The following is a 14,894-nucleotide window of genomic DNA, read 5'->3' as shown; positions in this document are numbered from 1 at the left end:
TCCACACACACCCCAGACCAAGAAACAGATTCCCTTCTGGCCAATGTTCCAGGGGTCAAATCTCCATTATGGGTGGAGCCAGAGTCAAAAGCGGGCAAAGCAAGAAATGTCAATTTTATATTCGCTCATTGTGGGAATGTTGTGATAGGAGAGGATATATTGATGTAATACGGTGGTACCTCGGGTTACATACGCTTCAGGTTACATACGCTTCAGGTTACAGACTCCACTAACCCAGAAATAGTGCTTCAGGTTAAGAACTTTGCTTCAGAATGAGAACAGAAATCGTGCTCCGGCAGCACGGCAGCAGCAGGAGGCCCCATTAGGTAAAGTGGTGCTTCAGGTTAAGAACAGTTTCAGGTTAAGTACGGACCTCCGGAACGAATTAAGTACTTAACCCGAGGTACCACTGTAGTATCCTTGCTAACTCATGCTTGTGAGTCACAGCAGAGTACATTCCCCAATACAGTGGTACCTCGGGTTAAGTGTGTGTAAAGCAAGGTTGCTGAGGGAAGTGGCCTGGGGAGGTTCCCAAGGGCCAGGTATAGAGGTGTTGAAGGGCCACACTCGGCCCTATCCCGATTTAAGACAAGAAGCTACCAGCAGCTGCCTGCTTCTTCATTTCTTGAACCTTAAACACAAAGGGGGAGAGTTTATGTGTGGGAATGTAGGGGGACTTATCTCCACCCCCTTTCAATTGATTTTTAAAATTAAGTTTTCAAAGATTAAGATACCATGTCTCTTATATTTTTCTTTTTGACTTCCCAGCCTCCCCTCCTTGATGTTTTTGTTCTTTTATTGTTGGTTGCTGCATTATACTTGTTACTGGGTTTAAAAATGCTGCTTTAAAAACCAGGACATTTTGTCAAATTTTATAAAAATCCACCTGGACAGAAATTTTAAGCCTGACGAAGAGGATGTGTTCAGGGAAAGCCCGACTTGTTACCAAACCCCCTAACACCATCCTTATCGGTATTTTTATTCCCCACCTCCTGCCGTTCATATCTCAAATCTTGCTCACTATTTCATATCGCTATAATACTTCATTGGAAAGTCCCAAAAAAGGCCTCCAGTTTTCCATTAAAAGTTCATCATTTTTATCTCTTAGTTTTAGAGTCCAGGGGATGTAGTTTGTACTTAACAAGACCCATCAGAATTAACCGGACTTAAAGGGATATGGCTGCAAATCACTAGCAGCACACCCCATACATACTATTGAAAAATACACTCCATCGAGTCAGTGGCGTAGCGTGGGTTGTCAGCACCCGGGGCAAGGCAAGTAATTTGCGCCCCCTAACCTGTGGATTTGCGCCCCCTAACCTGTGGATTTGCCCTAACCCCAGATGTTGCGCCCGGTGCGGCCGGCACCCCCTGCACCCCCCACGCTACGCCACTGCATCGAGTTCAGTAAGGTTTACTATCAGGCAAGGGACGTGGGTGGCGTTGTGGGTTAAACCACAGAGCCTAGGACTTGTCGATCAGAAGGTTGGCAGTTCGAATCCCTGTGACGGGGTGAGCGCCCATTGCTCAGTCCCAGCTCCTGCCAACCTAGCAGTTCAAAAGCACGTCAAAGTGCAAGTAGATCAATAGGTACTGCTCCAGCGGAAGGTAAACAGTGTTTCCGTGCACTGCTCTGGTTTGCCAGAAGTGGCTTAGTCATGCTGGCCACATGACCCGGAAGCTGTACGCCGGCTCCCTCGGCCAGTAAAGCGAGATGAGCGTCGCAACCCCAGAGTCGGTCACAACTGGACCGAATGGTCAGGGGTCTCTTTACCTTTAAGGATGTCCGAGAATTCAGACAGCAATGAAAACGGAGATTGCCAGTGTTTGCCTCATATTTGCATTGTGTATCCTCTGCACTGAAACGAATGGAACGGTATCACATAATAGCCATGTAAATTTATGTAATTAACTTCGCAAATTATGCGAGGCGTGTAATTTTGCCACAGTGGACAGTGAGACAAATAACATTTTTTTTGGCAGAAAATGAATTGCAGCAAAACAAAAGCGCTAGGTGTGGTGAAAATGGTGCCTTCTTACACCCCCTGCTCCCCAGTCATTGGGCATGGGGTTGCAGCTAAAATTATTTATGGAATAAGGGCTAGAATCAATGATTAAGTTTCTCACCTAGCCTGTGGCGGTACTTGAATTTCCAAACACATTGAAAGAATGAAACATTGCCAAAGATGGCTATTTGGGGCACATTCCATTTTTGCATTGCTTCAGAAACTTGCAAATCCCATTTGACCAGTGATTATCTTGGGACAAAATAATGAATATATGCAATCCTTGGGCAAGTGGTAGATTCACCATAATACCCCCAAGTGTGAAAAGAGTCTTTATAAATTCCAGCATACCCTGCTGGATTTTACCATTAAAGCCCTGAATAACTTGGACCCGGGACACTTAAAGGGCTATTTTCTTCTACACATATATGTATTGCATCCTTTAAAATATATATTTTAAAGTTAAACTAAATTCGAACTTCTAACCGAGGTCCCAGCTGCCCTGCAAAGCAGAAACTACTTGCAGAAACAGGGGCAAAACAAGGGAGGCAGAAATTTATCAAACATAGGAGCCATGAGCAAAGAAAAGCACAAGTCTCTGTCTCGTGAGCAAAGCCTAATTTCCCTTCCCAAGGAGTCCAGGGCTTTTCCTTTGGTGTCAACGAAAAAGACGAGGGCAATATTGCAAATTAATTTGACACCTCCAAAGTCAGTTCGGCACATCTGAATAGCTGCAGCCATATCGGCAACGGGGAACAATGGAGCCGTGCTTCGCAGGCAAATCCCTGGTGGCTGTGTGCAAAAGTTTGGCATGCTGTCTGCACATTCCCTCCCCGCAGTGTCACGGTGGAGCATGATTTGCAAAATGAAAGCTTGGTGTGACATGTGCCCCTTACTCAGAGGTGTTACTGGATGAGAGAATGAAAGGACGGGGAGGGGGGGTGGGGGGAGGAGAGATTGAACAGCTAGATGGGCAGAGAGTAATGAAATGAAAATAAATCCCAGCTATTGATTATCGCTGTTATGATTTACTAAATTTATTATTTGCTTCTTCTTTTTGCCATTGTTAAGTTGTGGGTGAACATATCAGACGACACAGTGATTCTTCATACAGCTCTTGTTTATTCACAGGCCAGAACAGAACTGAGCTGAAGGGTTCAGCCAGCCTGCTTATATAGAGCTCAACTACAAGGCAACAGTAACCACTTTCTGTAACTATCCAATCCCTGAACGTCACTTTCAATTCCTTATTTGCATATGTGGACCCGAGTGAAAACTATCTACAGTATCCCCATGCTGGCCCAGGGTGAGAACTTCAGTACATAACAGCCATGGCGACTCAAAGAGACTTAAAATATTTTAAGTGAGAAGGAAACACACATTGAAACCAGCATCAGGGGCGTGGGGGACAAATCTGAAAGACAGTTCTGCATCAAAACATCCCACCCATTCAAAAAATGGTTGGGCCTGATTTCAAAGGAATGTTTTTGCCTGGCACCTAAAGATATGTAATTATGGCGCTCTGGGGAGGGCATTCCACCAGTGGGGAGCTACCACAGAAAAGGCCCATTCTTAGCTTGGAACTCTCCAGACCAGCCGTGGACGGGGTACACAAAGAAGGGCCTCAGGTGATGATTTCAGGGTCAGGGTCAGTTCATAAGTGGTCTTTGAGGTATTAGGGGCCTAAGCCATGTAAGACTTTATAGGTCAAAACCAGCGGCTTGAATTGCAATTTATTTATTTCCCGCTAAATACACCCAAGCTGCAAATCCCTAAATGGACTTCAGGGTAGCATACCAAGAACTTTTACAGGGATGCGGGTGGCGCTGTGGTCTAAACCACTGAGCCTCTTGGGCTTGCTGATCAGAAGATCGGCAGTTCAAATCCCCACGACGGGGTGAGCTCCCGTTGCTCAGTCCCTGCTCCTGCCAACCTAGCAGTTCGAAAGCACGTCAAAGTGCAAGTAGATAAATAGGTACTGCTCCGGCGGGAAGGTAAACAGAGTTTCCATGCGCTGCTCTGGTTCGCCAGAAGCGGCTTAGTCATGCTGGCCACATGACCCGGAAGCCCCCTCAGCCAGTAAAGCGAGATGAGCGCCGCAACCCCAGAGTCGGTCACGACTGGACCTAACGGTCAGGGGTCCCTTTACCTTTACCTAGTTCAAAGCAAAGGTGGGGAACCTGAGGCCCAGTGTTTTCCAGGTTTCTCCAACGGTCCCACGAGACTCTCCCTGGGCCGCAAACCCACCCACAGGCTATGCCTCTTGCTGACGTTGCTCCATGCCCTCCTTCAGTGATTAAACTTTTAAAAATCCTGGCTGGAATTTGTCCGTGAACTGCAATAATGGTTCTCGCTTCCCTGGGTGGAGAGCTGGGCACGGGTGTGCAGAAGACTTCTTGCGTAACTGGAACACAGTGCAAACGGAACGTGCAGAGCATGGGGTTGTTTATGCGCAATCGCAGTCTATGACTGCTTGGGAGAAACCCTGGAGAGGAGGGGGCTTAGGCAGCTGTGGGAAGACAGGGGGACCTTCAGTCCTCACAACTGCCTCCTTTCTGTGCTAAGTCTGGCCTCCTGAGTTCTTTGTTTCTTTGAATACATAGTTCGCTTCACTGATACCACCCGAGTTATTACAGTGGTACCTCGGGTTACAGACGCTTCAGGTTACATACGCTTCAGGTTACAGACTCCGCTAACCCAGAAATAGTACCTCGGGTTAAGAACTTTGCTTCAGGATGAGAACAGAAATCATGTCCTGGCGGTGCGGCGGCAGCAGGACGCCCCATTAGCTAAAGTGGTGCTTCAGGTTAAGAACAGTTTCAGGTTAAGAACGGACCTCCGGAACGAATTAAGTACTTAACCCGAGGTACCACTGTACTGATCTGCCCCTGACTCCTGTCCCCGCCATGCAAAGTGAGAGTAGCATCTGTTGCCCTGCCCACTTGCCTCTGGCCCCGCCCACAATCACATGGTCCTAGGAAGGCTCCCCAGATAGGGAATGAGGCCCTCACGGTTCCCCGGCCCTGTAAGGAAGGAGAACATTGATGTTCGCCAACTTCAACAATTCACCGTTTACGTGAATAAGGATGCTCTGAATCTGTAGAGTGTCTCTTTGACAAATGGCAGGATCGGGAGATGTGTGGTTGTCTAGGTGTGGCTGGACTTCAACTCCCATCATCCCTTGCTGTTGGGAGTTGTGTTCCATCAACATCTGGAGGGCCAAATGGGGTACAGTCGTTCAGGTTCAGGGACCCCTGACCATTAGGTCCAGTCGTGACCAACTCTGGGGTTGCGGCGCTCATCTCATTTTATTGGCCGAAGGAGCCAGCGTACAGCTTCCGGGTCATGTGGCCAGCATGACTAAGCCGCTTCTGGTGAACCAGAGCAGCACACGGAAACGCCGTTTACCTTCCCGCCGGAGCGGTACCTATTTATCTACTTGCACTTTGACGTGCTTTTGAACTGCTAGGTTGGCAGGAGCCGGGACCGAGCAACGGGAGCTCACCCCATCGCGGGGATTCGAACCGTCGACCTTCTGATCAGCAAGTCCTAGGCTCTGTGGTTTAACCCACAGCGCCACCCGGGATACAGTGGTACCTTGGGTTAAGTATTTAATTCGTTCCGGAGATCCATACTTAACCTGAAACTGTTCTTAACCTGAAGCACCACTTTAGCTAATGGGGCCTCCCGCTGCTGCCGAGCCACCGGAGCACGATTTCTGTTCTCATCCTGAAGCAAAGTTCTTAACCTGAAGAACTATTTCTGGGTTAGCGGAGTCTGTAACCTGAAGCGTATGTAACCCGAGGTACCACTGTATATGGAAAGGGCAAAGAGATTGGAGTCGCCAGACTCATCTGAAAGCTCCGTTCCTAAGCCCAGAAGCCAATCGGTGATTTGCGGGCGCTTGGTGATGAGAAAGGCACTCTGTGCATGCTCAAGGGCACAGTGATGGTGGTGACGATTTCACACCCACCCACACTGAGTCTGGCTCCGAGTCCTGCCCTCCCTCTGAGATGCATCAAGTTCCGGGCGCAAAGCTCAAATTCAGAGAACAACTTTTCAGACATTGTTCTCATGTGCCCAGGTCACGGCGGAGCTTGAGAATTTCCAGCAACAGTTTCTCTTTCTCCAGAAGGATCTTCTCCTTCTGCAGCTGGAGGGTCTCCTTCTGCAGTTCCAGAACCTCGGTTTGCAGCTGGCTCTGCCTCTCCAAAAGCTCTTTGGATGGGCCTCTGGTTGGTGTGCTGCAACCCTTCTGGCTGGGGTGCAAATCTTCAGCTGCAAGCAAACAGAAGCCCAAGAAAAAGAGGGTTAAAGCAGAGAGCCAGGGGAACCTGTCTGAAACGCCAACAAGGCGAAACTTAGCCAAAACAGTCAAAACTTCAACTAAGCCCATCTGTACTCCCATACTTAAAGATAAAGGGACCCCGACCATTAGGTCCAGTCGTGGCCGACTCTGGGGTTGCGATGCTCATCTTGTTTTATTGGCCGAGGGAGCCGGCGTACAGCTTCCGAGTCACGTGGCCAGCATGACTAAGCCGCTTCTGGCGAACCAGAGCAGCGCACGGAAACGCCGTTTACCTTCCTGCCAGAGTGGTACCTATTTATCTACTTGCACCTTGACGTGCTTTCGAACTGCTAGGTTGGCAGGAGCAGGGACCAAGCAACGGGAGCTCACCCCGTCGCGGGGATTTGAACCGCTGACCTTCTGATCAGCAAGTTCTAGGCTCTGTGGTTTAACCCACAGCGCCACCCGTGTCCCCACTCCCATACTGACTCTATATATAATTGCTTGCTTCACTTACAGATCATGGATCCCCCCCAATGCAGGTGTCCTATCACTCATGATCGCACTGCATCATGGGTTTTATAGTCTCAAGACAGCACATGCATACTTCCAGTATATGCAACCTACAGAACCTGCTGTACATTAAACAGTTTTTTAAAAAGTTCCCTCATTTGACACCGCATACTAAACACTTGGCCACAAAGTTCACCAGGGCTGCATTCACACAGCGGTGTATTCAATCTCCTGACGGTAAATAGCATGTCAGTCACTCGTTTCAAGGCTATTTGATTCCAGAAAGAATCTGTGGGCAGCCTATTTCACCTGGAAAATCATGGGGTTCAAGTAGCAAGTCTTTGGGCATGCAACTCTTTCCTGCTGTTTTGACAGGGGAATCGCGGGTGAACAGAAATGCTGCAGCGTGGGGGGAAATAAATTATAAAATGAGACAGGAGCACTAGTATTATAATCAGGAATGCAAACACAATATTCCCTACCTCTGAATGCACCCTCAGTGGCCTTCGGCCAGTCATCATTTCTCAGCTGAACCTACCTCACAGGGCTGTTTGTGAAGAAAAAATGAGGACGGGAGAACCTTTGGTTCTCTGAAGGAAAAGTGGACATTCATTAAAATAGGGTGCCAAACCTCAGGCTCTCTAGCCTTATCTGTCTGGCCCAGGCTTCCTCAACCTCGGCCCTCCAGATGTTTTGAGACTATAATTCCCATCATCCTTCACCACTGGTCCTGCTAGCTAGGGATCATGGGAGTTGTAGGCCAAAAACATCGGGAGGGCCGAATTTGAGGAAGCCTGGTCTGGCCTTTGGAATTCTCCCCAGGCCACACCCCCACTGACAGGCCACACCCCTCACTGGCCCTGCTTCAAGCTACAACCGCTTGACTGTGTCACTGGACTGATAATCCTTCTTGCATTTAGCAATTAGCTCAGTTGGTGAGAGCGTGGCGCTGATAATCAAAGAATCAAATAGTACTTCAGGTTAAGAACTTTGCTTCAGGATGAGAACAGAAATCGCGTGGCGGCAACAGGAGGCCCCATTAGCTAAAGTGGTACCTCAGGTTAAGAACAGTTTCAGGTTAAGAACGGACCTCCGGAATGAATTAAGTTCTTAACCCGAGGTACCACTGTACTTGACTTTTAGAAGACATCTGAAGGCAGCCCTGTTTAGGGATGTTTTTAAGGTTTGATGTTTTATCTTGTTTTTTAATATTCTGTTGGGAGCCGCCCAGAGTGGCTGCGGAAACCCAGCCAGATGGGTGGGGTATAAATAATGAATTATTATTATTATTATTATTATTATTATTAATCACAGAATCATAAGACTGCAGACTTGGAAGGGACCTGATGATGATCTGATCCAACTCCCTGCAATGCAGGAATTATGCAGCTGTCCCATACAGGGATCGAACCTGTAACCTTAGCATTATCTGCACCACGCCCCAACCAACTGCGCTATCCACGCATATCATGTCGAGGTTGCAGGTTCCGTCCCCATACAGGCCACCTGCATATTTCCTGCATTGCAAGGGGTTGGACTAGATGACCGCCGGGTCCCTTTCCACTCTGCAGTTCGATGATTCTACACTTGAACAGAGGACTGACAGGGGTTTGCGAGTGCGTGCAGAAACCAGAGGTCAATTTTACATGCATTCCTTTGCCCACTTCTGCACCTGGCACGGCCCAGCATGGGCTTGGCCTGGAAAGGGTTCCCTATGGTGCTGGAGGAGACTCTTGAGAGTCCCATGGACTGCAAGAAGATCAAACCTCTCCATTCTGAAGGAAATCAGCCCTGAGTGCTCACTGGAAGGACAGATCGTGAAGCTGAAGCTCCAATACTTTGGCCACCTCATGAGAAGAGAAGACTCCCTGGAAAAGACCCTGATGTTGGGAAAGATGGAGGGCAGAAGGAAAAGGGGACCACAGAGGATGAGATGGTTGGACAGTGTTCTCGAAGCTACAAACATGAGTCTGACCAAACTGCAGGAGGCAGTGGAAGACAGAAGTGCCTGGCGTGCTCTGGTCCATGGGGTCACGAAGAGTCGGACACAACTAAACAGCAACAAACCCTGTAATAAACAGACAAGCAGTACAACCTGAGTTGGGCAGAGATCCTCACCGTGATCATTGAGGGCGGAACTCCCAATGCTGCTGTTTTGAATCAAGGGGCTGCAGGTAGTTCCCAGACAAGGACATTCCAGCTGGTGGCTTAAAGGGCACTCAAGCTTACATGACAAAGGTAAGTCTGATGAGCAGGTACTAGGTTCTGGCGTTCTACAAACGCTGGACCGCCCGGATTCCCCCCTTTGGGGCAAAAGCATCCTGGGGATTTGTGCACAGTGCGGCTGATCTGAGTGATGAACGTAGCTCAACGGGACCCCCTTGCAGGGCTCCGCTGACGTCTTTCCCCCTCTCTCTCGAGTGTCCTCTCCACGTCGTTCGACGTCGTCCCCAGACTGCGAGAGGCTGGCCAAGTTCTGCCTTGCTAAATCTGCCTGCGGCGATCCCCCGTTGGCTTTGGGGTTTCCGGGAGCCTCAATTCGGCAAGGCTGCCAGTAGTGGCTGTCGTTGTGGAGATACGACAGGCAAGGCGAGCCTGAGAGCACCTCGGCGTGGATTGTTGGCGACGCGTCTCCTCCAGGGCTGCCCGGAGACTCAGCTCTCAAGCCAGGACTGTAAAGCAACGGTCTGGGGAGCGCGGGGTCCGTTTTATTGAGGAGAGCGACGATATCGCGGAAGAGGCGTTCCCGGGGCTGCCTCTGCAGCAGAGGGTGCTTCTCCACACTTAGACCCTTGCGGGCGTCCACCACCATGTTTTTCCACTTCTTGAGGATCTCTTGCGGCGTGCGCTGAATGAGAGGATTCAGAGAGTTGACGGCCGCGGCGATCTCCTCCCAGGCCCGTTGGCGGGCGACGGTATTGCTGTAGCGGCCGCTCTTCGGGATCAGGATGTCTTTGCGGAGAGCAAATCCTTCCAGAATCAGGAACTTCTCCTCATCAGAAAACTTGATCCTCTTCGCCTTGGCCGTTGCCATGTTGGCTCCTGCAGTTCAAAAGACAAGCAGAATCTTGATACAGTGGGTGCTCAGGTTGCGAACGTGATCTGTGCAGGATTTCTGATTAACACCCTAATTGCTAACCCTGGAGAGACTTAAGAACAACCTCTTTGAGGCTCTTTGGGTTTATGCATTCACAGGGATAGATAAAATCTCTTGTTTCTGGACTAGAGAGCAAAAGGCTTGTAAATTGGAAGCCCACAAGATTCTTGCACAGAAAGAAAACCTTTTCCCAGATCATTCCACCTAAGAGGTTAAATGCAACTAAAACAACACATTAAAACATTCAAATCACAATATGCACCTGGGGTCTCCAATTCTTATATCAGTCTTTAGCTTAAGTTCAGTGTAATGCTCAATATTGCCTGATTTTCCATTCTGTGCCCCACTTTATTTGGTATGATTTTACGATACTTGCTGCTTCACTTAAGTTGTTCTTTTCTTTACTGTTATTTTATGTTGTGAATTTTTTTGGGAGGGAATATCATTCAATAATAATTTTTTTAAAAATATCCCTGCTTTCTTAAAAATTTCCCCTTAAACTACAGTTTCCATAATATTTTTTTTTTTTGGGGGGGGGGTCACATGCTTTAGATGTATTAGTAAGTAACTGACAAAACAGGAAGTGTTATCATCAAAGGCCTCTTTCACTTCACAATATACACAATCACTGTTCCAATCTCGCCCTCGCTCTGTCCGGTGTCCCAATGAACTTAACTACTCCCCGACAAACAAAACAGGGGGGAACTGGAGCACATGGCTCTCCCCCTTATTTAACCCCCCACAACACCCTGTGAGATACATCAGGATAGCAACTGCCCCAAGATCACCCAAGTGGAGGATTTAAACCCTGATCTCCCAGGTCCTGGTCCAACACACTAGCCACTGCACCACACTGCCTCTCTTTTATGAACACAGGAAGCTGCCTCCTACTGAAGCCAGAACATCGGCCCATCTAGCTCAGTTATTGCCCACAATGACCGGCAGCTGCTCTCCAGGGACTTAGCATCTCCTGGATTGAACCCACCAACCGCAACTTCTGGAGCTAAAGGGGAGTGCCCCCTGATCATGTGCAAAGTGCTGGTTCCACCTGGGACCTTCTGCGTGCAAATCAGATGCTCTACCTCTGAGCAATTCCTTCTTCTCTGGGACCTGTAACTTTTCACAAGCTGTTTCACACGTATGATCAGCTGCGTGGGTCTTCCCGCTGGCCGTTTTGCTGGTGTTTTAGGCTCACTTCCCAGCACTGCAGTTTGCCTAACTGTGATTTTGTTAGACTGATGTCTCGAGAGCGCCCTGATAGCTTTAAAAAATAAATTTTACCGAATTACATAGCAAGGATGTGCTGGATCATGGAGAAAGCTAGAGAGTTCCAGACTATTTAAAATTTTAAAAGATGATGCTGTTAAGGTGCTACACTCAATATGCCAGCAAGTTTGGAAAACTCAGCAGTGGCCAGAGGATTGGAGTCCCAATCCCAAAGAAGGGCAGTGCCAAAGAATGCTCCAACTACCGCACAATTGCACTCATTTCACATGCTAGCAAGGTTATGCTTAAAATTCTACAAGGTAGGCTCAAGCAGTATGTGGACCAAGAACTCCCAGAAGCACAAGCTGGATTTAGAAGAGGCAGAGGCGTAGCGTGGGTTGTCAGCACCCGGGGCAAGGCAAGTAATTTGCGCCCCCTAACCCGTGGATTTGCGCCCCCTAACCTGTGGATTTGCACCCCCTAACCCGTGGATTTGCCCTAACCCCAGATGTTGCGCCCGGTGCGGCCGGCACCCCCTGCACCCCCCACGCTACGCCACTGGGCAGAGGAACCAGGGACCAAATTGCAAACATGCGCTGGATTATGGAGAAAGCTAGAGAGTTCCAGAAAGACATCTACTTCTGCTTCATTGACTATGCAAAAGCCTTTGAGTGTCGACCACAGCAAACTATGGCAAGTTCTTAAAGAAATGGGAGTGCCTGATCACCTCATCCGTCTCCTGAGAAATCTCTATGTGGGACAAGAAGCTACAGTTAGAACTGGATAGGGAACAACTGATTGGTTCAAAATTGGGAAAGGAGTACGGCAAAGCTGTATATTGTCTCTCTGCTTATTTAACTTATATGCAAAATTCATCATGCGAAAGGCTGGGCTGGATGAATCCCAAGCCGGAATTAAGATCGCCGGAAGAAATATCAACAACCTCAGATATGCAGATGACACAACCTTGATGGCAGAAAGTGAGGAGGAATTAAAGAACCTTTTAATGAGGGTGAAAGAGGAGAGCGCAAAATATGGTCTGAAGCTCAACATAAAAAACCCTGAAGATCATGGCCACTGGTCCCATCACCTCCTGGCAAATAGAAGAAATGGAAGCAGTGAGAGACTTTACTTTCTTGGGCTCCATGATCACTGCAGATGGTGACAGCAGCCACGAAATTAAAAGACTCCTGCTTCTTGGGAGAAAAGCGATGACAAACCTAGACAGCATCTTAAAAAGCAGAGACATCACCTTGCCGACACGGTCCGTATAGTTAAAGCTATGGTTTTCCTAGTAGTGATGTACGGAAGCGAGAGCTGGACCAAAAAGAAGGCTGATCACAGAAGAATTGATGCCTTTGAATTATGGTGCTGGAGGAGACTCTTGAGAGTCCCATGGACTGCAAGAAGATCAAACCTCTCCATTCTTAAGGAAATCAGCCCTGAGTGCTCACTGGAAGGACAGATCCTGAAGCTGAGGCTCCAGTACTCTGGCCGCCTCATGAGTAGAGAAGACTCCCTGGAAAAGACCCTGATGTTGGGAAAGATGGAGGGCACAAGGAGAAGGGGACGACAGAGGACGAGATGGTTGGACAGTGTTCTCGAAGCTACCAGCATGAGTTTGACTGCGGGAGGCAGTGGAAGACAGAAGTGCCTGGCGTGCTCTGGTCCAGGGGGTCACGAAGAGTCGGACACGACTAAACGACTAAACAACAACAACAACAACACAGCAAGGAAGGAAAGTCTGAAACTTACCGCCTCCCCTGCCCGCCGGTTTTCGGGGCTCTCGCGTCTCCTTCGTCCTCATCACACGCTCCAAAGCGAAGAACAAGGGGCGTTGCGTGTCTGTATGTTGTGTGCAGAGCCAAACACGCATACGCGCACACACACACTCTACCCGCTTCCCTTCTGACCACTTTCTTCCAACTGCAACTTCTGGAGCTAAAGGCAGCGCCCCCTGAGCATGTGCAAAGTGCTGGTGCCACCGATGGCGAGGATGCAGGAGGTGGACCCCGTTCCGGTCGTTTTTGGCAGCAAAAGCAATGATAGCCACAAACCATACAAATAATAATAACACAGAGGGGGGAAAGGGAGGAGGAAGAGGAAATGGCTTCAGAGAAAGCCACGCGGTATTTCCCTTAGATTTTCTCGCTCGATGGTATTTCCTCTCCCACCTTTTTGGTCCGAGAAGGGCGAGGAGGCGGCGGAGGAGAGAGGCGCCTCCAAGCTCAGGAGCGCGCAAGGCTTCGCCCGTGCGCCATCGGAGCGCAGTGCGGGCGCAGCAGCCCAGATCCGCCTTTGGGACTCCTTCTGCAAAGGGGGCAGGCAAGTGGTGGTCCGGGTTAACCCTCCGCTGCTCAAGGCACCGGATCGTCACCGCCTGGACGACGACGTGGAGAACTGACCTCAGCCAGTTCGCTGGAGCCTTAAAAAATAAAGTGTCCAGCATTTACTCAGAGTAGACCCATCGGGGCGCATGCAACTGAACTCTGCCCACGGTAGAACCACGGAAAGGAATGAAATTTAAGTTTGCTTGTTTATTTTGCATTTATGCCCCACTTTTTTTATTACACCAAGGAGCCATTTAATCCCCACAACCACCTGGGAATCTGTGTGTTCTTCCTTCCATGGTTTGGTGTTCTCTCTCTCTCTCTCTCTCTCTCTCTCTCTCTCTCTCTATATATATATATATTAAGGCTATTTATTTTTTAAAAATTGCACATAGCTGTTCATAAAAATATGAGTGGTTTGCAACAGCCATATGGTATCTAAAACCAGTTAGTTAGTTATTAAATTTCTATGCTGCCCTTTGTCAGAGGATCACAGGGTGGTTTATGATATAAGGTCACAAAAATAAGTACCGTAGTAGGAAAAAATAATAAACCTCCTCCCCACCCCACCCCCAACCCAGTTTAAAAGGCCATAGAGGTCCTTGAGGTGTTGCAGTCCTGAGCTGTTTTATTTATTTACTTTATTTTATTAAATTCGTATACCACCCTTCATCCGAAGATCTCAGGGGGGTTCACAACGTTAAGGCTTTATAGGTCAAAACCAACACTTTGAATGGGTCCTGGAAACTGATTGGTAGCCAGTCCAGTTGGGCGGGGATTGGTGTCAAACCGTCTTGCCCCAGTGAGCAACTGGCTGCTTAATTCTGCACCAACTGGGGGTTGGACTAGATGCCCCTTGAGGTCCCTTCCGTCTTCTACAGTTCTATGGTAACGCACTGCAGTAATTTAACCTAGAGGTTACCAAAGCATAGATAGAAGTCAGGCTAACCTGGTCCAGATAGGGGTTGCAGCTGGGCCACCAGCAGAAACTGATGGAAGGATAAATAATCCAGTCCATTATTGAGGCAAGACTTCCACTGACCAGCAGAAACTGATGGAAGGATAAATAATCCAGTCCATTATTGAGGCAAGACTTCCACTGCCTTACTTGCAGATGCAAAGGAGAAGTAGAGCTCTGTGTGTCATCACGAAATTGCTGACAAGGTGGTCCAAAACTCCGGATGACCCCACTCTGCGGTTTCATGCATATGTTGAACAGCACTAAAGCAGTGCCACCCATCCAGTAATAAGCATATGAAAATGGAAAACCGGCTGTTATGGAAAGGTGTGTTCTGAATTGTCTGCAGAAGTCTGACGGAATAGATTTTTTTCCCCTAGCAGGCATTTAAAAGTTGAAACGGAAGGCTCCTGCTGAATCTCTGTTGGCAGAGCATTCCACAAGACGGACTCCATATGTTTGTGAATTTTTCACATAATAATAATAATAATAATAA

At 48.5% G+C, this 14,894-nt stretch overlaps 1 protein-coding gene and 1 long non-coding RNA gene across 3 annotated transcripts; one reads left to right on the top strand and one right to left on the bottom strand.

Moving 5' to 3' along the window:
* Window positions 1–4,083: 4,083 nt before the first annotated feature.
* LOC144325778 (uncharacterized) lies at window positions 4,084–13,722 on the bottom strand. Of its 2 annotated transcripts, none has more exons than XM_077920064.1 (3): window positions 12,866–13,722; window positions 8,903–9,849; window positions 4,084–6,284 (listed from the first exon to the last, which is right to left on the bottom strand). In XM_077920064.1, the coding sequence occupies exons 1-3, from the start codon at window positions 13,557–13,559 to the stop codon at window positions 6,066–6,068; spliced, it is 1,860 nt and encodes a 619-aa protein (XP_077776190.1). In that variant the 5' UTR covers window positions 13,560–13,722; the 3' UTR covers window positions 4,084–6,065. The 2 variants fall into 2 exon arrangements, with proteins under 2 accessions (XP_077776190.1, XP_077776191.1); XM_077920065.1 differs by having other exon boundaries at window positions 8,926–9,849.
* On the top strand, window positions 13,627–14,725 carry LOC144325781 (uncharacterized). The gene is made up of 2 exons (XR_013390959.1): window positions 13,627–13,740; window positions 14,555–14,725. It is a non-coding gene; the product is annotated as an uncharacterized LOC144325781 (long non-coding RNA).
* Window positions 14,726–14,894: the final 169 nt, after the last annotated feature.

The sequence above is a fragment of the Podarcis muralis genome, chromosome 16 (genome assembly GCF_964188315.1).
Source record: "Podarcis muralis chromosome 16, rPodMur119.hap1.1, whole genome shotgun sequence".
Taxonomy (NCBI): Eukaryota; Metazoa; Chordata; class Lepidosauria; order Squamata; family Lacertidae; genus Podarcis; species Podarcis muralis.
This window is presented reverse-complemented; position numbering and strand designations above follow the sequence as displayed.